The sequence below is a fragment of the Epinephelus lanceolatus genome, chromosome 15 (assembly GCF_041903045.1).
Source record: "Epinephelus lanceolatus isolate andai-2023 chromosome 15, ASM4190304v1, whole genome shotgun sequence".
NCBI lineage: Eukaryota > Metazoa > Chordata > Actinopteri > Perciformes > Serranidae > Epinephelus > Epinephelus lanceolatus.
In genome coordinates, this window is record NC_135748.1 from 9,734,748 (window position 1) to 9,761,198 (window position 26,451).

General features: G+C 40.5%; 1 protein-coding gene across 4 annotated transcripts in view; it reads right to left on the bottom strand.

Moving 5' to 3' along the window:
• Nucleotides 1–3,924: 3,924 nt before the first annotated feature.
• Nucleotides 3,925–26,451, bottom strand: part of lingo2b (leucine rich repeat and Ig domain containing 2b) — a 60,590-nt gene continuing 38,063 nt past the window's right edge. For 2 of the 4 annotated variants that reach the window (XM_033643551.2, XM_033643548.2), the window contains one exon: nucleotides 3,925–7,310. In XM_033643551.2, the coding sequence (XP_033499442.1) occupies nucleotides 5,399–7,267 (1,869 nt within the window). In that variant the 5' untranslated portion in view covers nucleotides 7,268–7,310 and the 3' untranslated portion in view covers nucleotides 3,925–5,398. Of the gene's footprint in view, nucleotides 7,311–9,525; nucleotides 10,310–26,451 lie in introns of those variants that run through there. The other 2 variants (XM_033643550.2, XM_033643552.2) reach the window with 2 other exon arrangements.

The window sequence follows — 26,451 nt, forward strand, 5'->3', positions numbered from 1 at the left end:
AGTGATGATGGAGTGGAATTACTTTTGTATGAGTCTGCACATTGGTTTTTTCCTGCGTAGTATACCTTTAAGCCAAAACAAGATCTTTCCCTAACCTTAACCAAGTGTTTTTGTGTCTTTACCTAAACATGTTTACCCCTGCGTCACAACATGAAATTGAAAATTAAAAAATGAAGAAAGTTTCAACATAGTTGTTACATATGAAATGTGTGTGAAACCAATGAAAAGATCATAGAAGAAACACAAATCTCTTATGTGAATTAACCAACACTGCTTTAGTGTTGGCATAAAACGTGTTCTTGAAGGACCCCATTGCTCATAGTACAAAGCTGATTGAAATAAACAGTTTCAAGACCTTAAAAGAGGTTTTTGGGAGATATAAAATAGTAAAGTGAAGTTGGCTGTGGAAAGAAACTGATCTCATGAGACAGGATGACCTTATAACCCCCACTGCAAAACCAGCCAACAAATTCTTTTCATTGCAATCACTGGCCAGCGGGTCAAAGATCCCACATTAAATGGCTCGTCCACCCCCGGAATCCTGGATCTCTAGCCTGATGAAGCTCCTCTTTATCAACAAAGCTAAACTCACGTGGATGCAGCACCCAGGCTCACAGTGTGGTTCACTTTGATTCATGCTCTTTGATGAGGCTGCGAGGTCATGACGGATTCTTTATGAAGATCCTTTATGATGTGTGAAATTATTCATTTAGTGATGCATAGCCCTGAGAGTGAACACCTCTATGCCACCAAACACTCCTCAAGTGTTTTAATTCACTTAAAATCCTGGCATCGTATATATTTACTGCAATAGATGATAGTTCAGGTTTTAATCACAGGCGTAAAATGAAGCTAATAACATGGTGTTGCTTTGCCAAATCACTGAGCAAGGGAATCTTTTACATTCTATAAATTACACACTGTTAGCCGCTTATATGAGCTCAAATCATTAAAGAACTGATTCGGAAATCCTCCATCAATGAGAGATACGATGTGAAGAAGCTAGACAGATTCATTACATTTCCTCTTCATTGTTTACAGCACTCTCTCTGTAAAAGGGAAGCTGCAACGATAATAATAAAAGCCTATTGGAGAGACTTTGATCTCCTCTTCATGATGCCACAGCAGCAGCCTGAATATTCCCTGTGAGCCTTCACACACAAAAGGCTGATATTCTTTTTTATCATTAACATGATAGCATGAAGTGCTGCCTGCAAAAGTTGCTTTCTATTTGAGCAGGATGCCAAATTAGTGTTTCCTTTTATCAGATGATCAGGTGAAGCAACTGTTAAGAACTCTTTATCAGTGTAGCAGTTATCATGGGTGAGACTACTGGTATGATCATAGGTAGGTCATGCAGAGTTTCACCTTAAGTGTCAGGTAATGTAATGTGGTATGTTTCACTTTCTTAAAGGCTATTTTTGCTACATACATGCTGCAGCTCACAGTGTCCCCATTCTGATGTTTTTTTCTTCATGTGTCCCAGTTTTGATGTTTTCTGATCAGTGTGAACAGCAAAAAGCTGCAAGGAGTCACAGTTTTCCAGTTACCATCTGGACCACATGGAAGTGTGATGCACCATCAGATCAGGGTGTGCAACCTCTAGCAGCTTGAATATGAATACACAATCCAGAATTTGTCAGCACTGCCATGACTCTGTTACTGTGTGAGAAGATGCGCCAGTTAAACTCAAACCAGAGGACATACACTGGAAGTAAACAGTGTGGACATCAAGTGGGAGAAGCTTTTAAGACGGGAGGTACTTTGTTACTACAGTCTACAGCCATGCTAGCTGCTCTGTGAGACTACTTAGGCACAGTGGTGCTTTAAGCTAAATGCTAACATCAGCATGCTAACATGCTCCTGGTCACAATACTAACATGCTCATGTTTAGCTGGTGTAATGTTATCATGTCCACCATCTTAGCTTAGCGTGTTAGCATGCTAATATTTGCTAATTAGCACAAGCTGAGGCTAATGGGAGATGAGAGGAGATTTTGGCTAAGCTGCAGCCAGCAGCTAATGGTGTTAACAGTGCTTACAACATTAACAGTGATGACAGAGCTAATGGTGTTAACCAATAGATTTATGATAATACCTTGTTATCGCATGGCAAGAGGGTGCCTATTCATCTCTTGCCGTATGCGCTCATCTGGCGCATACGGCAAAAAGTTTTCTTGCTTTTGGGTTCTAACTTAACATTGTAATGATGTCACAGATTTTTGTGAATCACTTTTTCAGTAAATTTTTACAAATATAAAACCTCCTTGGAAAGAATCATAGTTGACCTTGTTTCCAGTTTGAGGTGTCCAGTTAACAGTTTTACAAATGTGTCTTTTACAATGGTGGCCTGCAGGGAAAATGCTTTTTGGGCTGCAAGGGATTTTTTTTCTGCAATACCATGAGAAGCCACTGGGAAAAAGCTGCAAGGCTTAGTGGTGTTTGAGGTGGCCTGTGTTACCAGGGGGAAACTGAAGGATTGGCGCTAACGCTTTTACAACAATGCTGTCACATTCGGCAGTAACAACTGTAGGAGCGCAGTGCAGAGCAGCAGCAATTAGCTAGCTAGTGTGATTCAAACACAGGAACTTACATGCACATAGGGCCTGTGACCACATTTTTCGTTGTCAGAAAAGCAGTGGCAGGGCAAAAGGGAGCGCTTCATAAAAAAGCACTTTCGACATTAACATTAGCTAGGTAGCTAACGTAAGATTACGTTAACAGAGGTTTGACTCCTACCTAACATTAGCTAGATAGCTAATGTAAGATTAAGTTAACAGAGGTTTGACTCCTACCTAACATTAGCTAGGTAGCTAACGTAACATTACATTAACAGAGGTTTGACTACCTAAATAACAACAAGCTTACAACATATACGGTGATAAAAGCACAACACTCACCAGCAACGCTCAGTGTCTAGCAGACACTGACAAAAAAAACAAAACACTGTGGACACAGGCACTGACATGCACGCGTGGTCTAACCATATACCACAACATAGAACACAGAAGCTCACGTTACAACACAAAGAGGTAGTCTGTCGTCATCTCTGCTCATAATGCCATTACTCCACTATATCTTTATGTAGCAAGTAGTTGTTTGCCGCTATATAATTTCATGGCAATCTCTCCAATAGTTGTTGAGAAATTTCATCTAAAACTAAAAATGCCAACCTCATGGTGGCCCTGGAGGAAAAGTCAGGGGTTCACCAAAGTCATTAGGATCTATCCTCTGGGGACTACGATTGTTTGTATTAAATTTCTTGGCAAACCATCCAAACCAAAGTAGACCAAAGTGGACCAATCAACCAAACAAGCAACAATGCCATCCCTAGAGCCATGCTGCTAGTGGCAGTAAAAGTCAGATAAGAGCCATAATTTGGCCTTGAAGATCTGTAGTGTGGATATCAGTGCCTACTTTATACATATCAGCTAATAATAGCCAGCCACTATGTTTTTACTGTTGTGTCACTGTATGTTATTCACCATGTTGGGTACTGTTCCTGATGTGAGTGGGAATGAACACAGTGTTCAAGCTTGACTAGTGCATTAACACCTTCGACAGCCAGCTGGTAGACAAGTCTGGACAGGGGACACAGACTGAGCTGTCAAAATAGCCTGTGAAATTGCAAGGAGGATACAGTAAATCACATTGCCCCTGTAGTATTATACTTAAGTAAAAATGACATAAATGTTGAGTAGTTACAACATAATGTTTACTATATGACATAATATAAATAGCAAAAGAAGCTGGAAAAAGTCATGACTGTAGATCAATACAATACTCAGCAACAGAGAAATATCATGGGTTATAGGAAAATGTAAAATATACGTGATATTGTAATTTATTCATTCATAGGACAGGATTTTAAAGGAAACAGGCTATGGAAAGCCAGGAAACAAAATTTCAACTACTGGAACTCCAATTTTTAGGGGTATGATTAAGATTTATTTCCTTTTGAAAATATACCCATAAATTTGTCATATGAAAACAATTATACAACCTTGAACAATTTATCACAACAGGATCACACAAGTTAACACCCACGTCCCTGCATTACAAAGAATTGCCCTTAATTGGTTTTTACTGTTTTTTTTTTCTTTTTCTAAACATTTAAAACATTTTCAACAAAAAAACTAAAACAATACAAGATTCCACTACGACTCTCAAATTGCTGTCTATTAAATACCCAGAACCCCTTGGTGCCCTAGGGAAGAATCCGGACACGCTAGCTTGAAGTGGTGCAATCAAAGAAAAATGTGAAAGGGGGGAAATTCAACCCATAAATCTGTGAAGCTCAACTTTGTCTTGTCCCAGAGAGGCCACCGGCCAGTAAATCTTTGCCATTGTGTCTGGCTACCGACTCTTTTATATCATATCAAGGGATTTGTCTGGCAGGAAAATCTGCCCATGATTTATTGTGTTATAAAATGGGTTTAACATGCCATTTCTGTAGCTGGAAGCTTTTCCCGAGTAATAACAACACTGACCACTGCTATTTCTCAAGAAAAGTGTCTAGTGTTGCTTGTAAGTGAGCTCTATGGTAAAAACAAAGCCCAGACTTCACATTGTAGCTACTGTGTGTGTGTGTGTTTTTTCCTTGAGTTTAGAAAAATCCCCATCTAATATTGGAGTCATTCCAAAGGGGGCAATGACCTCTCCCAAAATTTATGCAGCATTTCTCTTGAATATAATAATTGTGATTTTGCATACAAACATAGATAATCCTCTGTTTTACTCAACAGTGACAATACTGTTGTTACATGACCGAACAAGAACAAAGGCCTGGAAAAATGCTTTGGACCCTATCATTCATTTTAATTGTTCCGTTCAACGAGAAAGGCAATGCGTGCACATGCACAAAGAAACGCACAAATGCAACATGCGCACACTGATGCACTCACACATACACGCACACGCGCACACATGAACACAACGCACACCTCTCGTACTGCAGCTAAGATGGGTATTAGACAATTTAGTCCTGACATGTTGCAGCGATGATAGGTCTACTGCCACGCGAAGATGTCCCCTGTCACTCCCAGCGGCTCCCTCCTTCACCTTGATGTCACGGTGAGTCGACAACATCATTACTCATCACGTCACCACTGAAACACATGCCTAGTGCAGCACTATATCACTCCCATATTGATATGTTGGTTATAGTATTATATTCAATGTACTGTATGAGAACATTATTTCATATAAACACGTCCACGGTTTCATATATCACTTTTATATTCACATGCCCACTTTGTCACTAGATCACTGTCATATTGACACCCACTATATTAGCACGTCACTTTCATTGGTCACAAATCCACTGTGTCATAAAAAAAACTTTTTTTTCAGCTGATATGTGTGCACTTTGCTATCGTAGGCGTCAGTCTGCATCGTTTTCAAATCATTTTCATGTTAACCCGTCGTGGGCCGCTTGTTTCTGTCATGTCTGCTGATGCCCCGTTGGATTTGCGAGGGACATACTCAATATCAAAGTTGCTCTTATGGCGTCCTTTCCCTCGGCTCCAGGCAAACAGTAGCAGGAAGCAGAAGATGACCACACCCAGGAAGGACAGGCAGCCCATGGCTGTAGATATAATGATAGTCTTAATGTCTATGGGGACTGTCATGTTATACAGTACTGTCCCATTCCCCCATGTGCTGTTAGAGTCTGTCAGATAGTTTGAGCTCCTGTTGCTATAGTGGGATCTGTCTCCAATGCCCAGGCTCTTCACAGCTAAAGAGGCCGACAGGCTAGCGTTGCCAGCAGGGTTACTGGCAATACACAAATACACCCCGCTGTCATGCAGCTCCGCTGCCTTGATCTCCAGGGTTCCATCTGGTTGGACTTCCACCCTGCCGCTGCTCTTGGTTGTGATATAGCGTCTGTGAGGTGTAATCCATACCACTGAGGGCCGAGGCGCTCCCTCTGCCATGCAGCTCAGGCGGGCGGGCTGACCCTCATCAGCCATCAGTAGCTGGGTCGTGTTGGGTCCAATCCGTGGTTTGGTGCAGGTCATGTATCTAGAGACCAGAGGCTCCTTGAGGTCACGGAGAGATTTCCCCAGGAGGTGCTCAGGGGCGCTGCACTCTGGCTGCACATCCAGAATCTGCAGAGAGGGTGGCTTGTGGCTATTGAGCAGCCAAAGCAATCTGCAGTCGCACACTAATGGGTTTCCACCCAGACAGAGCCTCTGGAGGCTGTCTGGCGAGGCAAACACTCCCCTCTCCAGAGAGTCCAGGCGGTTCTGTGACACATCCAGTAGTTGCAAAGATTTGAGGCCCACAAATGCAAAAGGCTCAATAGAAATCAGCTGAGCCCCTTGGAGGTGGAGCTCCAGCAGGTGAGGGAGTTGACCCAGCTCTCCCTGATGGATGTGCTGGATGCGGCAGTAGGACAAGTTGAGATGTGTGAGGTAGGGCACGTTGCGCAGGGCTGCGCCAGGGAAGGCAGACAGGTTAGTGTTGGTTATGAACAACGTTGTGAGGTTGAGGCCATGCAGTGAGAGGGGAGGCAATGTGTCCAGCCAGGGCCAGTAATCAATCTCTAGTCGGCGGAGACGTGATAACCTCTTAAAGGAGAAAGGCTTTAGAAAACTAATGCTCAAATAGCGCATGCGCAGCTCAACCAGGCTGTGCAGATGTGCCAGAGCATCAGTAGGGACCACGGTCAGATTAGAACGCTCCAGGGTCAGACTTTGGAGTCCAAGCAATCCTGTAAAGGCCCGCTGAGAGATGAAAACCAGCTCGTTGTCACCCACTTCCAGGTACATCAACTTCCGCAGATCTTGGAAGGCATGATCCAAGAGAACCACCAGTCGGTTGTGGCTGAGATCGAGGCGAGTGAGGTTGGTCAGGCCTGACAGCACGCCAGCAGGAACTAGCTGAAGCAAGTTGCTGCGAAAGTTGAGCGAGCGGAGAGCAAGCTGGGACCGAAACGAGCTGGGTTCGACCACACTGATGAGGTTGTCGCTGAGGTCCAGGTCTTCCAGCTGCTGGAATGAAGAGAAGTTGTCTGGTGTGATGATGCGTAGCTTGTTTTTACTGAGGTCCAGGACACGCGTCTCAATGGGGATGCCTTCCGGGATGGTGGGCAGGCGCTTGCGGTGGCAGCTAACCGACTTGCTTTGGGCAGAGCACTCGCATCGGGCGGGGCAGCTCAGAGCCGGGCTGGCCAGGAGAAGCAGCAAGGCCCCGCCCAGGAAGAGGTGGCAGTGGATCAGGGCCGGGTGTTGCATGTCTCTTTTACCCACGTTGCCCTCTGTCATGCCACAGCTTCTTGTCCACACAGAGCACCATCACGAACAAGCCCTGCAAGACACAATACACGAACAAGTGTTAGAATACTCCACGCTCAGCTCAGCCTGTCATCACCTCTTTGCCTCTCACCTTCTTACATTTTCAACCTTTTATGTCTCTTTAAAGTGCCAAGTCTTTTCTCCCTTAATGAACTGTCCCTTTTTCTGGCAAGGAGGATATAATAGAATTAAACTCACAGGAGGGCGAGACACAGCAAGAGAAATATCAGCCGCAGAAAATTGTGAACCTTCATCACTGTGTTAGCACAAAAGGTTGCAGGCTAACTGGGGATGTTTCATGAGGATGGAAGATGTTTTGGCCCGGCGGCAAGAAATGACCCTCGTTAGAGTGCAGTGAGGCTAAATGCCCATGTGGATTTGGTGTTGCTACGTGTGTGTGTGACTGTGTATTTTGCATCAATGATAATGGTGTGTTTATGTGTGTGTGAATGTGGCAAGTATTCAAGCTAAAATACAAACTAAACAGAGAATGAAGTGGCAGCTTGTGTTTGCTTCTATAAGTGAATCCACAGAGTTTTGCTGCAATGTTGCCAGGCGCACATACGGCAACAAATATATGTGACTCTTTAATTAGTAATCAGCATACTGAGTCATCTCACTGGCTTGTTGTTTCAGTTTACACTGAATACACAGAGTTTCTATATTTATCACTGACATCGTGTGTTTCAACCTGCATCTATTTATGTAGAGAATACATACATCTCCCGTTTAAAAATCAATAAAAATAAAAGCAAGCAATGAGCACGAGCGCTGTGAAAAATAACACATGCATGCATTTACATAATCCCCACAACAGTTTCTATTTGCTTTATTGCTCTCGTAGTTTCTGTTTACGGCTTCTTACTGCAGATTACTGTTTCTTTATATTCTTTATTTGTTGTTGGATTGCTTTTTTTTTCTATAGCAAGTTTATCTTATGATGAAGCCATTTGATGTGTGATGTAATGTGCAGCACTTGCTCGGCTATACAGTATGGCAGAGCAACATTACTGCAGTCACATGTGCTTGTCTCTAAAGCACACACAGTCTCAGCTCATGATGATACAAAGTGGTACAATTGGTATTGAAGCACTTTCTGCTTTACATGACAGGATAAATGCACTTTACCTGTAAAAACCAAGAAATAAAATAAAAATGACTAGTATTATTTCATCTTTTAAGTTGGACGATATGTTTGAGTGGAAGGAAATTAATCTGTGAAGTTTGCAGTGATGGTTAAAATATTTCGGGATTGTTTCTGTGATTGATTGGTTTGATTTGTGAGGGTTTTTCTGGTTGTTTCTTTTACATTTTGTTGATTTATTTAACTTTTTTTTTTAACATAAATGTTACATTTTCTATATTTATTCAATGTTTTCCACATTTATGTTATATTATCTACACTTAGTTTACACTTTCTACATGGATTTTACATTTTCAACATTTAATATGTTTTCTATATTTATTTTACACCACTTTCTACATTGATGTTACATAATCTACACTTATTTTACACTTTCTACATTTATTTTACATTTTCTACACGAATTTTACATTTTCAACATTTGTTTTGTTTTCTACATTTATTTCACACTTTCTACATTTATTTTACATTCTCTACATTTATTTTGTTTTCTACATTTATTTTACATTTTCTACACTTATTTTACAGTTCTACATTTATGTTATGCTTTCTACATTTATTTTACGTTTTCTGCATTTATTTTACATTTTCATAATTTGCTCAATGAACTGTTGCTTCAAGTCCCAGCCGCCACACACAGGGGTTTTACGGAATGAGAAGATAACGGCGGGGTAATGAGGGGAAGGATTCATAGTTCAACAGTAAAAGATGATGTTCTCTGAGTGCCATGCCTCCTCACAGCCCGGAAAGACACAGACTCTGACAGAAAATCACCTTCCAGCAGCCACAGGTTGTTGAATTGACAGATGGCTATGTAGACAGTGAGGCTGACCATAATTGCCTCATTACCAGTAGTATCTGCATTCTGCTCATGGCTATCTCTGCCAATTAGGTGTGCAAAGCGTAAGACACATCTGTGAGCGACGGAAATCTGAGTGCACATCATAAAGGCAAAGAAAAATGCTAGAAATATGAAAGATGCCTTTAAAAAGCTTTAGACTGCTTGCAGAGCTCTGTCAGTCACTGCAAAGCAAAAAAATCCAGCCAAGGTAAGCAGATGATGAGCACGCAGACAGACACATACCTTACTTTGATAGTGAAGTGAGTGACATTCAGAAAATAGCCGAGATGAGGCAGAAGGAGCCGAAGAGCACACACACACACGCACACACACTCTTCCCCACAGCACTCACCCCTCCGCCCGGCTCAGCAGCTGCACTGCTCGCATCTCCATATCTCTCCTCTCTCCCTCTTCTGCCTATCGCTCTTTTATCTCTCCGTCCTCCTGTTCACACATCTTCCACCTAACTCCTTTTTCTCTCCCCGGTCCTGCCTGGCCTGGCAAAAGCCCCGGTCCGTTCATCAGTCCCTGCAGGCTGGGTTTTTATCGATCGCAGCGCAGAAACATCAGATGCCAGGAATGTAGCCTTTAACAAAGAGCAGGCCGTTGCCACAGCAACTACAAACCCTTACTCCCATCCGCTCTGTGTAGTCTGCCAATCATGTTAATGAAAAAAGGAAGAAATAGAGTAAGGAGGCTGATATGTTTTCTCATATTCCTTCAGTCCTTGCATTGAGAGAACACACAAATTGAATACATTCCTGGAAATTCGGTGTCATTGGTATAGCAGAGCCTAGTTTAAGGTGTTTCCAATCTGTCATTCTAGCCGCCTTGCTATTTGTCGACCTGTCTTGTTGCCCATCCATCTGCTGCTCTGGTAACTATCTCTGTCTGTCTACCTTATTATCCGTCCACAAGCCTGCCTCTGTCTTTGTGTATTTATCTGTCTGCCTTTACCCGTCTGCCTCTGTTCCTCTCTGCCTCTCTGTTTAATAATTACAGTCCAGTTGTCTGTTGCTGCAGTGGGGAACTGCTCTGGTGATCTGTCGGAGAGCTGTGTGTCAGGAAGCACGCAGCCTCACCACGGCAATGCTGTTGCTTGAGATGTTGCGCACATAGAAACACTAAGTTATTTAAGATCATATCAGAAAAAAAGCACATTATAAAGTAGCTGTTGTTGTGCTGGAGGTTTTTCTTTTTTTTTTTGCTTTCTCCAGAGTTAAACATTAAAAGAAACAAAGTTCAGCTTCTCTGACAGGCCACAGAAAAAAAAATCTAATGCCTTAACTCTAAATATATTCCATTTTACTGAGACTTTTCACCATTTTTAAAGCTGCAATCCTCCTAAACAAATCTGACATATTTACAGCAGATATCGTAAATCTAAATCTCTCCCGATCTAGGTTTCACGGTGCAGACATTGATAAAATAAAGATGATTTCACAAAGACTGTAAATCATGTCCTTGGATTAAAACACTATTCCAGCACTTGTACAAGTCCATAACCTTGAAAAATGATGTTGCTTTGATTCTGCTGAAGACCAGCAGTCTGTTTGATGTCCCAATCCATATCTGGCATACAGAGCTCACTGTCCTCCAACTGCTTTTGTTTTTCAGTATTTTGCCTTAAAGACATGTTTCTCCCACCACTAAGTGACTGAATGGACGGTTGATAAGGGCTGACAGAATGTAATACATATAACGATATGCGATCCTTCAAGTCTTCATGGCAGAATGTGGTTTTGAAAAATACAAAATTACGGAGAAACAAATATACAACGAAAGTAGTTTGACAAAAACTGCATCTTTAAACGGTAGCATTGTAACAAACCACGTCTTCAAACATCGGTAGGATTAAAGAAATATGTAAGGTCACTGCTGACTAAAAATGGTGGCTCCTGCAGTGTATATTTTCTTTTGTATTGTGTGGCACCTGTTCAGAGTTAGCCTGAGATTTAGTAGCTTGTTTTAACGAGGCCTCTGTTTTTCCAGTTAAATAGAGCTAAAGCTTCTCAGACTTTCTGGCAATGGCAGATGGCAGAAGGAGTGAAAGGCAGATGGAAATAAAAATTACTTCCAAAATGTTAAGGAGCAGTTCTGTCTCCTAGAAATAATGTTTATATACAACTAATCTCAAACAGCAAGTGCCTTTTTCAGAGAAATGCAATGCCAGCAAATTATCTTTTGTATTAATGAGGAGATGTTGCCAAATAATGGACCAGTCAAGTCAAAAAAATGCTGTATACTGAACGTATCAGCAAAATGTTCACTGACAACTTGTTTCTTTTGTTTTCCACCAGAAAAGACAATCTTGCAATGCACTATCCACTCATAGTGACTACAGCATTTTTTTTTTTTTTAAATTGTGAATACAGTTTTTACCCTTTAAGGTCAGAGAAAGATTGTGATTTTGGTTAAACCATAAAGGGTCAGTTTGGATTTTTTTAAGTGGGGTTTTATAGGGTACTTATCCAAAGTCAGTGTATTACATACAGTAGACAACAACCGACACGCCCCCAGTTTGGAGAGCCAGACTGGAGTCCGACATGGAAGCCAAGAAATGTACAGGTGTGGATGGGGGCCAGCGACAATATGTGTTTTAGTCACCTCAAAAAAGTCCCAACTAAAAGGTCAGTTAAAGTGTGCTCTATGTTAAGAGTATTCCCCATCCCTCCATCTGTCAGACAGCCCGTCCCAACGGGGAAGTCATTAGCATCTTCAGTTACCCATTTATGCTCTCAAAGCCACCAGATTCCATTGAGAAAAACAGTAATTTCAGCTCGCCGAGAGCATTCAGACTAACCCTTTAAACGCCAAAGTCACACAATAATACAAAGGTAGTGGTACACCAACAGCTCCTTTGTTCAGCAATGTTACATTACTATTTGCTCAATGGACTCTGGCTTTGAGGAGGATACTCTGGCTTCACTGGAAATCACTGTCTGACTGCAATGTACAGCAGTAAAAATATTCTAAAAATGGCATACACTTAAATTGTTGTATTGTTCTTTGTAGGTGGAACATTTTTAAGTGGCTGAAACACGTTTTGTCGCTGACCTCTCCACGGCTGTAGATTGCTTAGCCTCTATGTCAGACTCTAGTCTGCTTCTTTAAACTGTGGGTGTTCTGGCGGACATCTACTGTGTGTAATATACTGTTTTTGTAAGTACCCCATACTACACTACTTCAAAATATCTGAACTATTCCTTTAGCCAAAGTGCTTAAGAAGTAATGTCACATTAACTCTATGGAATGTTGTCTCTGAATATAATCCAGGCAACAGTTACATTATTAACACAACGTAATTGTGAATACTATTTAGGAATATAATTTCTAGGAACACACATAACAGAGTAGCAGAGTGCAACCATTATAATTAACTGAAGATGCTATGGTCAGTGTAGCATCTGTTCAACTCTATTTTTACGCAGTTGCTCTTTTTTTTGTCCCTGTGCACGGCTCCACTGCCCTCGTGTTCAGGTGAACACGATATAAAGCTATGTAAAGAGTGAGTACAATCTGTGAAATTATGATTACAATGAATACCTCATGGCACCAGGGGCAATGCGAAGCAGCAGAGCAGCCTTGTGGGTGTTTTTACATTTCATATTAAAATGAATCAATCAAATCGATGCATCCTGTAGTTAAAACGATCCAGTTAATTAATTCACTATATCACCTATATGCACATCCATGCCTTATGTATTTTGATTATAATAAGAGAATAAGAATCTGCTGGGTTCATAGGAAATTAAAAAACACACAAGGAACAATTCCCAGTGACATTTGAAGGATACCAAATTTGTACTCTGTGATCTCATTGATTTGTGGCCTGTAAGAAATAAATTCTTGCAGATATTTGAAACTATGACATTTATGACCATTTAAAGCAGCACTAATATTTTTATATTAACACTGAATAAAATGACTATGTGTAATGTGAAGGGTGTTGGTCCCAATGGTGTAGTGGTAGTTGATGAGGTGGGTGTACTTTTAGATAGATGGGTAGGTTATCAAGGAAGAAGTGGGTATACTCTCCTGTATATGCTTATGGCTTTTTGGCTGATAGGTGGGTATACTGTAAACAGCCAGATAAAGAGGTAGGTATATCCCATAAACCTGCATACACCCTCCACTACACCACTTGTTGCTTAAGGAACATTTTAGCGTCTTTTAGCTCATTGGTTCGGTTTTACATCTCAACCATGTTTCCACTCACAGCTCCCACAAAGGCAGCTGTTTTCTGTACACTACCTGCCTCGACGTATTCTCATTGAGTGGTTCGTATGATATCCTATGAAAAAAATGCATGCACAACAGTTTGTATGATATCCTACAAATTTGCACCCCACAAATGATGTTAAGTCCTTAGCGTACAGTTGCGTAACTGGCATAAAGTTACGGAGGTTAGGTTTAGGCAATAAAAGTAACTAAGGTTAGTTTTACGAAAAAAATCATGGTGGGGATTTACCTTAATTAAATTGACTCAAAGTTTACACAGATCCAAATACGCCGCTCAAGGGGAAAGTCTCGAGTGAAAGTCTGTTTCTTTGTGACCCATCCACCACCCCGACCTGCTACTTTACAAGCGCTCTTGACTGCTTCCTTGTTTACTGCTGTCAGCGCATTGGTCACGTTATCGCAGCCTTTCAAAATACCTGGGATATGTACGAATTTGGGTGCATTGCTTTTCATAGGAAAAGACACATAATATTTGTGAGAACAGCCTACCTGCGTAGCGCCACAGGTCAACAAAGCTAGCAGCTAATGTTAGCTGGTGAGCATAGTGAAGAATGTAGCTACTAAAGAGCCAGATATTATCCTTAGGAGGTGGTGGAGACCTAAATTGAGCTCGAAAAAGAGTGAATATTGGACTCGTGCCCAATTGAATGCTAATGTTAGTCCATGTTTGTTGGATGAGTAAAGAACATGCTTGCAATAACAACTTTATAATCTGATAATATTGGCCTCAATATATGTCACGTCTGCAAGAAATATTGATGCAAGATCAAAGAAAGAACTTACAGACTTTAAGTTATCTATAGGACATCATGACTCTATACTCTGAGTGGCCTATTTCTATACAGCTAAGTCTCTGATAGGCTGACCCAGGCTGACCTAGGTGGCACACATACAGTACTGTGGTGGCCATTTCTTGACTCCCTTCGAGCCCAGCCATATTTTTAGAATCACTTGGAGCCAACCGTGTCATGGGCAAGATGGAAAACATACAAGATCCCACAGAATTCTGGGTAAATGGTAATGGTGAGGGGGGTCATTGAGAAGGGCAGCCTACAGGGTTGAGCATTTTGGGATTTGGTTCTGAATTGGATTAGAGTCAGTGAAACTGTAGAAAATCTGACAGCTGAAAAGGAGCTGTAGGGTGATGCATGAGTCACTGTGAGAGTGAGAGTGAGAGAGAGAGAGAGGAGGGAAGAATAAAGAGAGCGGCGTATATAAAGCAGAAATACATGAAGAAATGAGGAAAGCCACGCTTACGAGATTAGATAAAACCCTTGTTTGCTCGAGTTGACTGTGATTTCTAATGTGCTTTTAACCAAGTAAAGCTTGGGAAACTGATTCAGCTCTTCCAGGAGATCTTCGTAATACTCAAGCAATGCTCGGTGCACGTGTTGATTTTAATCTGGCAAGACGAGCACCATTAAAACCCTGTTCATTATCACACTACTCTCCAAATCTGTGGCCTTTGACAAGAGCAGAGCAAAGTCTTGAGAAGGACTTAATTGGACTGTACCAATTAATTTTTAACATTACCCCAAATTGCAGTATTGATCGCCACAAAATTATTCATGAATTAATCATGACTTTTTATTGGCAGAATGTGTGTCTGACACTTTTCTTCATGCCCTTAGGTGTCCATTAAATCAGTGTTTTGTATCTTTGTACCATCTGCAGTACCGCAACTTTAATCTAATGTTATTAGCACAGTTACCTCAATATGTGTGGTTAGAGGTATAAAACATTAAAGGCATGCATGGTTTTTGTGGCGACCGCGCATAATAATCTCGACTATAAATCCTCTCTCCCGTCCGCACAGCCTTGCAAACATGAGGCTTTGAATTCACTTACATGGATGCAATTATTTTGCGACCGGCTCCTTGGAAAGGAGCCATTATTATTTTCCTCAACATAAATCTTATTCAGTACAACCTCTGCAAAGAAGCTTTAATGCACAATTTACATTTGTTTGCTCATTAAAGGAAAAAGCATGTATTGCTTTAAGATTTTACTTGTCACTTTGGATCACTGGAGTCATAAATGAACACAGTATTCATTCATCCTGCTGTTTTTCCTTGAAATATTAAACATGTGCCTGACTGTCCTGCTTTGCTCGTTTCCAGATATAATAGTGGCTTGAATAATGGAATTATTTCACATGAGAGAGTTCACATGTAGGCAATTACTGCAGCAGTGTGAGCATGTAACATGACATACTCTGCATGATAACTGACCTGAAAGGACACATCATTAAACCAATCATCCTTTATACATTTATGTGTTGATGCACAGACAAACATGCGTGCAAACTGTGTTTACCACTAGCAATGTTTCACATGTAATTTACTGCTGATTCAGAAAGGGGACCTTGCCGTGATACACTGAATTAAGAAAACATGAGATACATGTTCTATTCATCAAGTTGTCTGATGAAACAAAGAAAATCCCTGTTGATTGCCCTTTTTTATGTCCATCCCATGACACAGACCATGAACAGAAAGAGAAGCAGAGGACTTTTAAGATGTACAACAGTTGAGATGTAGGCTGTGCAAAAGCACCAGGAAGCAATACTTTGTATTGTCAGTGTAGCCTGGTCTCAGTTTAATGATAATACACTGTGTATTCACAACAAATGCTAACAAGCCAAATGCAATTTCTATTCTGGGAATTGTGGTACTCTGCACACCCACTGCCCACCCTGCAGAGTGCAAAATGTCAGCGGAGTTTTCAGGATGCTGTTGGGAATCGGAAGTTGAACCGTGTTCTTCGCGGCTAATTAGTGCTTGTGCATTCAAACTCTGCCAATTAAGCAGCTCCACTGGCCATGTTTCCTCTGAAGCGGTGCCTTGTTGAGCCATCAACAGCAGATCCTGTCTTCCACCATGTGGCTTGTTGTACGTCTGCTGTGCTGCGGGCACGCAAGAGATGTTGCTTTACCCGGCAGTCTCTGGATTTAGAAAAGTCCAGTTAATACTTAGGCAGTGTTTGCTCATACTGATAGACAGGGAGGGATGGCGTAGTGCCTCTAAACTACAGCCTCCGGAACTGAAACAAAGGCCACAAACACTCACACACACCCACAACAGAGCCTCCATGCTGTGGACATGAATAATGTGAATATTCTGTTCCTCCACCAACTGAATTATGTCACAGCAGTATGTGCCTTTCTTCCTGTTTGTCACTTTAAAAATTGTAAATTCAAATTCAATTCCCTTTAATTGCTCCGTATTACAGATATAATGCCAATTTTATGTTGGGCTTACTTCTCATACTAAAAAATATTAGTATTGTACATTTCTGCATACCACAGATATGTTACATTTATATGTTTCGTATGTTAAATTTGTACATTTCATATGTAGCGTACATGTTGAAACTAACTAACACATTAACCCCAGGATTAACGTGTGGTTAGGTGTAGGCACAAAAACCACATGGCTAGGGTTCAGAAAACCTAATGTTTTGGCTTAACATAACCAGTTTGGTAACTTAAAATACAGCTGGACATGCTCCAAATTCTCATTAAGAAATGCCTAGTGTAGTCGCAGCAAACACTGCTGGACATGTTCCATAATCTTGTTAAAAATACCTGGTTTTGCCACTACAAACACAGATGGACATGTCCCAAACTCATTAAAATCACCCAGGTTTGTCGCTACAAAAACAGCTGGACATGTCACAAACTGTCATTATAATCCACCCGTTTTTGTCGCTACAGGATGCCTCGACATGTCCCAAACCCTTGTTAGAGATACCTGATTTTGTTGCTACAAACACCATTGAACATGTTCCAAATAGTCACTAAAAAATACCCAGTTTTGTAGCTACAAAAACAGCTGGACATGTCCTGAAATGTCATTAAATGGTTTTGGGGCACCTACTTGCTCAACTGGTAGAGCACGCACCTTGTGTACAAAGGCTGTGTCTTTGCCACAGCGGCCACATTTGATTGCAACCCACAGCTCTTTGCTGCATTTCTCCTCTTTCAAGCGATATCTGTCCTATGAAATAAAGGCAAAAAAAGCCCCCAAAAATATCTGAATAAAAAAAACCCAAACAACTCAGTTTTGTCGCTACAAACACAGCTGGACAAGTCCTGAAATGTTATTAAGAAAAAAAAAAAAGTCCGGTTTTGTCGCTACAAACATGGCTGGACATGTTTTGAACCGTCATTTAAAAATAGCTAAAAATAGCTTTTGTCCGACTAACGCAGCTGGACATGTCCTGAAATGTCATTGCAAAATACCTGGTTTTGATGCTACAAACACAGCTGGACATGTCCTGAAATGTTGTTAAAAAAAAACACTGACTAACACTGCTGGACATTTCCTGAAATGTCATTAAAAATACCTGGTTTTGATGCTACAAACACAGCTGGACATGTTTCGATCCGTCATTTAAAAATAGCTAAAAATAACTTTCTGTCCTGAAATGTCATTAAAAATACCTGGTTTTGTTGCTACAAATACAGCCACCAAATATGCTGCAAGCATTATGACTGTTTCCTGTCTTGTCTGAATAAGGCCATAACACATATTTATGTAACAGACACCTACTGGATGACAAAATGCAATTACTTTCTGCTTTCAGCCACAACAAAAACTTTGGAGATGTTTTTGAGTCACTAATTTACAGTAGCACATGGATGGAAGAGCTTGCATTGATACATTAACAAGCCATTAAGCCTGCTCTTTTAAATGTTAGTAAGTAATTAATTACTGGCTTTTGCTACAGACGCCTCTTCCAGAAGTTAAAGGACCAAAAAAGTCCATTAAGGTCCTTCCTCATTAATTAATGAACTAGTTAAGTAGCTCATCCATTAACTGCTTGCCAAATTGAAATTTGGTCCCCCAAACATTAACATGCAGGCACTCAAATCTGTAGCTCACAGTACACAAAATCCTGTATCAATATTCATACTACATTGTACACTTATCCTTTATGCTATTATATATTCTACCTCAGTGCCGTTGTCATTGAAGGACAGTCACACAGTAATCACATTGTGTGAAATGATTGCTTGAAAAGACACCATTGCTTCATTTCAGTGGCTGCTTAGGTTTCCTCCAAAAGGAATAATCAGATTTTCCACGCTGTGTCAACTGGCATTACGTTTCTCTACCTATCTTGGTGAGTGTTCTGTGGAATAGCAGATTTTTCTCACCCTCTGTCTCTTGTTGTTGCTTATAAATCAGAGTGTTACTTGAAGGACACTCACCGTATTAGGTTCCTGTCTAATTTTAGTCTCGGGAGGTAGAACTCATCCATTTTTCATGGTATATGTGTACCACCACTGATTCATAGGGCTCTTTCCCATTCACCAAAATGAGATTTGTCTTAGCATACTACAGCAGTTTTTTTTTCTGCACCTGCTCTAGTAGTGTTATCATCTGCAAACAAATTCCATGTAATATGTTTCACAACGGCACTGACGTTTAGTTCCAACTTTCAGCAGTTTGTAACAGTGCCATCAAAGGCTCACTGCAGCTGGGTATAGGGGTTAGGATTATCTCCAGTTAAGCTTGTGTGAAATCCTAACAATCATATTAAAACACCAAAATAGCCCACATACAAGTTTTTACTTAACCGGAAAAATCTACACACAATGTAACACATGATTTTCTTTTCCCGTAGGTGAAGGAACTAACCCATGGCTACATTCAAAGCTCTGTCTCTTCCAATCTCAGACGACGCCAAACCACAACGGCAAAGAGGCGTCGCCACTTTTAAAAGGTCAAGTGTTAACTTACATCTATTCCTTACCTCTAAAAATAAAAAGGGAAAAGGAGCCTGCTGATATTAGATGGTCTCTTGTTGTCAGCATTTTTATGTTTGCCACAAACTCAGGGGAGGCATTTGTACAGTCCTAGTAAGGGCCTGTTGCAATTATATGGTGCCCACATCGATCCCAAGTATTGATTAAAGTCCGCCCTTGATTTTAAGATTCAACAGACGCGTCTCTGGATTTCAGAGGAAATAAGAACACTGGAAAGTGCTCTCGTTTGAAAACAGCCAGGAAGCTCATAAGTAAGACATTTTTATTAACTTAAAGAAGAAACATAAATGACTTCCATCTTGTGTCTGTGTTGTGTTCATAGGTACTGAAGCTTTGATAAGAGTCAATATAAACAGCTAGATTAAATTACCGGGAGAGATAAGCAGGTATGATGCAACAGCTTTTTTAAAATGAAATTTCAGTTTAATCCATCATAGAGTGAATACAGAGAGCAACCCTACAAGTCAAACTATAATGCTCTTGGTCCTCCTGTAGCATCACCTTTGGAGGCTCAGGGACAGCATGTCAATCTCCGCTCATTACAGGCAGTGTCAAATCAGCTTCACAGGAGTTGTACAATTCCTGCTTATTAAATGGGTTAATTAGGTTAAGGCAACAAAAGTTTGCGATTAGGTTTAGAGAAAAACATGGCTTGGTTTAAAATAACTAAACTAAATTGAAATAAGTACATCTTACCAAGTAACGTAATGTCACATATTACAAGACATACTACGCTACGCTGTTGAAATAAAACACTGTTGACTTTTGGTTTCACATGGGACATGGACAGCAGTCTCCTGGATGAAAGTCTGTTTAGCGTGCCGATGCTAAAGGGTGCCTCGTGCATCAGTAACTGATACTAAGGACCACTGACCAAGCATCGGTATTTGACAAGTTGGGAGTGAGGACATGTTGCGGCAACACATCTTACTCCCTGTATGTAGTTACTGGTACAGCGTAAGTTTCCAAGGTCCAAACCAGTGATTATTTTTCACAGTAAATGAAGTAATAGTTTTAATTTTGGGAAATATGCAGATTAACTTAATATTCTCCTATCTGTAGAGCTGTCACATTCTGTTCGGTTGGTCGATATGTTCTTGTCTGACCTAATTCTCATTTGTTGGACAGTCGCTGGTGTTACTTTAAGAAGAAGGAAAATGGTAGTTGTTATTCAGCACTTGTATTTGTCCTCTGTGATGGTTGGTCTTTGTGGTTCTCCACTGAGATTGGATGGCTGGTGACAGTGGATAAACGCAGCATTTTACCCAAAGTTAAACATTTGTAAAGTCTAATTTTTAATTGGGAAAATAGATAAATAATCACAAAAGACATTCAGTGTCAGAATTATCACTATGGATTTATTTTACTAAGTCTCTCAAAAGACACTGCAGTTCAAAGCTGGATTACAAAGCCTCTGAAAGGAATAGGATCACACCGGAGCAGCACCATAGCTAATGGTGGCTAAAAATATTAAGTCTCTTATGACATCTTTATCCACAGAATTAACTTCTATAGTGTCCAGTAGGTCAGATTTTTCTCATCTGTCCTGTTCAATGCTTAGTGCTGAGATGGACTCACACACGCAGCTCAACTGGATGCTCCCAGATACACTGCGCAGTATATTTTCAGATAATATTACATTGGACATCCCATTGATTTTTCACTTGAGGCATTCCACTTGCCCAAACATAGAGTTTACTTGCCCACCCTGGGCAAGTGTTAATGTGGAGCTTTGTGACAGGAAAAAAACACAGACAGACAAACAAACAAACAAACAAACAAGACTTTGACCCAAGAGACTGCTGTTTGTGTCACATGTGAAACTAAAAGTCAATGTTGAGTTATTTTAACTTGGGTAAAAGCTGTAAGTTACAACGCTGACTTAAGTAATGTACTTAGCTTATATCACGTAAGTATGCTATAGCTTACATCACGTAGGTACGCTGTTACATAACTAAATATAATTGAATGTAACTAAAGTTATTTTCCTAAACCTAACCATGTAGCTTTGTTGTCTAAACCTAACTGTGACTTTTTCACAATGCTAACCACTTGTTTCATACAGGTCATTTTGTGGTAAATTTGTTGTATTTAAAAATGCTCCTGGGGGTTGTACAAGAGGGCAGAAACAAATAACCTTTGTGGATGTATAGGTTGATTTTAATAATATCTTACATATGTATAAATAAATACATAATCAAAATAAAAATGTTTGTTTCTATGTTTTTAAAAACAAACAAACAAAAAATTTACCGTAAAACTTGAATTAAAAGCCTGGGCTATTATTTTCTTAAATAACTAAAATCTACGGCCCTATATTTGGGACAGGCCTTTAATTCCTTTCACACAAAAGTGTTGCTCAACAAAGATGGGAAATACAATCAAATTGTTTATTTAAACCAGTATTACTTGTATAAAACTTAGGCTTCAGATAACTTATCTTACTATGACGAAAACTCTGTCTGTGTGTGTGTGTGTGTGTGTGTGTGTGTGTGTCTGTTCCACGTTTTTCTCCTTACTGACTTGGTCAATCCATATGAAATTTGGCACAGTGGTAGAGGATCATGGGAGGATGCAAATGAAGCAATATTACACCAATTGGCCAAAGGGGGGCGCTATAGCAACCAACTGAAATTGCAAACTTTGAATGGGCATATCTCATGCCCCGTATGTCGTAGAGACATGAAACTTTGCGCAGAGATGCCTCTCCTCACGAGGAACAAATTTGTCTCAAGAACCCATAACTTCCGGTTATATAGATTTTCCGCCATTTTGAATTTTTTGAAAAACACTTCAAATCGATCTCTTCCTAGGAAGTTTGACCGATCTGCATGAAACTCGGTGAACATAATCTAGGGACCAATATCTAAAATTCCCTCTTGGCAAAAGTTGGAAAACTTACTAAAACTGAGCTTCTATAAGGCAATGAATATTGCGGAGGGCGTGGCTCATCACATAAAGGTGTATAACATCTCAAGGGTTTCACCCATCACCACGCAACTTTGTAGGCATATGACCACACATAATCTGAGGGGACCCCTCCATTATTGACCCCATCAAACAAAATGGGGGCGCTAGAGAGCTAATTTCTTATCTAGGCCTAACCGCCATATCGATTTTTACTAAACTTGGTAGATATGTAGAACAGGACGCCTCAAGGTGACTGGAGAAATTTAACTCTAATTGGCAACTGGGTGGCGCTATAACAACAGAAAAATGCTTAAAAATGGTTAAAATGCGACCGATCGCTGTGGCTCCCCCTGTGGCCGAATGTTTTTGTTTTTTTCTAATTTTTGGTGTGACTAAGTCATGGTATGGTATGCTGTACATAATCACGGAAACTGTCAGTGTGTCATTCTGTCTGTCCCACGTTTTTCTACTCACTGACGTGGTCAGTCTATGTGAAACTGCATATAGGCATTAAGGATTGGCATAAGTAGAGGGTGACAAACAGTGGCGGTTCTAGGCCAGTTTCAATGGGGGGGCAAGCTAGGGCCAGTCCTTTTGATACAGGGGCACATACAAGTAGGGTCATATATCTAAGTCTGAACAATAAGATATATATATACAGTGCAGGCCAAAAGTTTGGACACACCTTCTCATTCAATGCGTTTTCTTTATTTTCATGACTATTTACATTGTAGATTCTCACTGAAGGCATCAAAACTATGAATGAACACATGTGGAGTTATGTACTTAACAAAAAAAGGTGAAATAACTGAAAACATGTTTTATATTCTAGTTTCTTCAAAATAGCCACCCTTTGCTCTGATTACTGCTTTGCACACTCTTGGCATTCTCTCCATGAGCTTCAAGAGGTAGTCACCTGAAATGGTTTCCACTTCACAGGTGTGCCTTATCAGGGTTAATTAGTGGAATTTCTTGCTTTATCAATGGGGTTGGGACCATCAGTTGTGTTGTGCAGAAGTCAGGTTAATACACAGCCGACAGCCCTATTGGACAACTGTTAAAATTCATATTATGGCAAGAACCAATCAGCTAACTAAAGAAAAACCAGTGGCCATCATTACTCTAAGAAATGAAGGTCAGTCAGTCCGGAAAATTGCAAAAACTTTAAATGTGTCCCCAAGTGGAGTCGCAAAAACCATCAAGTGCTACAACGAAACTGGCACACATGAGGACCGACCCAGGAAAGGAAGACCAAGAGTCACCTCTGCTTCTGAGGATAAGTTCATCCGAGTCACCAGCCTCAGAAATCGCAAGTTAACAGCAGCTCAGATCAGAGACCAGATGAATGCCACACAGAGTTCTAGCAGCAGACCCATCTCTAGAACAACTGTTAAGAGGAGACTGCGCCAATCAGGCCTTCATGGTCAAATAGCTGCTAGGAAACCACTGCTAAGGAGAGGCAACAAGCAGAAGAGATTTGTTTGGGCCAAGAAACACAAGGAATGGACATTAGACCAGTGGAAATCTGTGCTTTGGCCTGATGAGTCCAAATTTGAGATCTTTGGTTCCAACCGCCGTGTCTTTGTGAGACGCAGAAAAGGTGAACGGATGGATTCCACATGCCTGGTTCCCACTGTGAAGCATGGAGGAGGAGGTGTGATGGTGTGGGGGTGTTTTGCTGGTGACACTGTTGGGGATTTATTCAAAATTGAAGGCACACTGAACCAGCATGGCTACCACAGCATCCTGCAGCGACATGCCATCCCATCCGGTTTGCGTTTAGTTGGACGATCATTTATTTTTCAACAGGACAATGACCCCAAACACACCTCCAGGCTGTGTAAGGGCTATTTGACCAAGAAGGAGAGTGATGGAGTGCTGCGGCAGATGACCTGACCTCCACAGTCACCGGACCTGAACCCAATCGAGATGGTTTGGGGTGAGCTGGACCGCAGAGTGAAGGCAAAGGGGCCAACAAGTGCTAAACACCTCTGGGAACTCCTTCAAGACTGTTGGAAAACCATTTCAGGTGACTACCTCTTAAAGTTCATCGAGAGAATGCCAAGAGTGTGCAAAGCAGTAATCAGAGCAAAGGGTGGCTATTTTGAAGAAACTAGAATATAAAACATGTTTTCAGTTATTTCACCTTTTTTTGTTAAGTACATAACTCCACATGTGTTCATTCATAGTTTTGATGCCTTCAGTGAGAATCTACAATGTAAATAGTCATGAAAATAAAGAAAACGCATTGAATGAGAAGGTGTGTCCAAACTTTTGGCCTGTACTGTATATATATATATACATTGTTCCAAATCCTGTAGGGGGGTCTGGGGGCAATCTGGTGAATTCTGAGAGCCAAGTTATGATGATGAGAACATCTTTGTGCTTTTTATGTGTGAAAAATGTTCTATTATTACTGATAAAAACACAAAGCTACCAATGGGTATGGACTAGTCAATTATGAATTATGAAATTCATTTGATCACACACTGGGCATTTTATTGGGACTAGGCTTTTAAGTGAAGTTTTACAGTAGGTAAATAAATGGCCATAAAAGTATAATTTGTGATACAAACAGAAAATCATATATGCACATTGTATTTCTATTATATATATTTTCTAATTCTGCCTAAAATCCAGTTAACACCTCATCATTTATTTTTTAATTTTCAGACAATTACTTAATGTGTCAGGCTTTCGATGGTAGACTTAGGAGATTGATTTTCTCATCTAACCCTGGGCAAGCAAGTGAATAAGCTTATGCCCCAAAATGTCCTTTAATTTTGTCCCTTTCTACGTGCGTGCTCTACTATCAAAGGATATTTTTAGACCTTTTTGTCAAATCTCTTCGGTTCATCCCCTCCCAGCTTCAGGCCTCTCATTCAGTCAGAAAAGATGATTCATCTCGGCGAATGAGAGGCCCACAGTTAACAATACTGTAGTTGCATCACAGTGCCAATAATTAGGTGATTAACTTGTGCATTTTGAATTAAAGTTTCCAATTCATTTGCAGTGCTTGGGGACATCTTACTTCTACTTTCTGCACACTATCTTGAGGTCACTGCAAACCTCACTTCCATCATTTCTTAAAAATATATTTCAAATGATAACTAACATTATCCGTAGTTAGGTTAGGTATCAGAAACCTGAGCCAGATGCTTCTGACAGCTCTATTAATTAATACTATCTCTAAAAGTCAATCATTTCCTACTAGCTGCCAAGGGATTCACGATCATCATGTGCTTTCATTCCCAATTTTTTTTTCTCTTAGAACTTACACTCCTCTCATTCCCTGGAAAGCCTCCTCCACTTACAAACTATGTCAGCATGGGACCTGATATTTCCTCTGTATTCAGCTCCACATTTCTAGGAAGTAATTTTGCCTGTTAGCAATTATTAATAACAAGAATCTGATGAAAGCCTGAATGCTGGGTAGATCTCTGGAGCAGCTAGTTTTTCAGACAGATGTTTGAACTTGTGCGGACGTTTTGTGCCAAAGCCGCAACATGTTCTCACTGGCTTCAAATCACTTTGTATTTACGAAGGGGGGTGAGAGAAATAAACTGCAGCAGCATCACAGCTTCTTTCAGGAACTACAGTTTTAAATAAGTAACACCGACTTAACAGTTTTAGAGTGAAAAATCTATTTTGACAAGTCTCAAAATTGAGTTAATCCTATATTAATGATATTTGAATATTATGCCTGCTTAAACTTGATATCATATTTAAAACTGAGTCAGTTTCTCCAATTGTAAAAATAGGAATTAAACCTGAAAACAGGTTTTTAAATCCCACAGAAGTCCATGTTCCCTCAACAGTCCTGAAAGCTATTTGACTGTGGACTAAGATGTCTTTTCATTCTGGTGTCAGTCATCACATGAATATGTTTTTGGCTTAGACCCAAATGATATTAAATACACAGAGCACCAGTAAATATTCTCAGTGTTAACATCAGTGTGTGCTGAAAGCGTGAACTTTCTCCTGTAATTTTCCTAGAGAGCCGTTTAGTTAGCGCCATCTCTTTTTACATCAGACCCTCAGCGAGGGATTAGGCAGTCCTCACTGGCACTGAATAACATGGGAGGATTAGCACTTTCGCTTGTCACCAAATCATTCTGACGGATTAGCAATCTCCACCGTCACTCCCGAGAATTCACTCCGGCTCCAAAAGAATTCAAGTCGCTGTGACAGCCAAGGTGACATTGGAGTGAAAGGGAAAGAGTCATTTTCCTCAACCCTTTCTG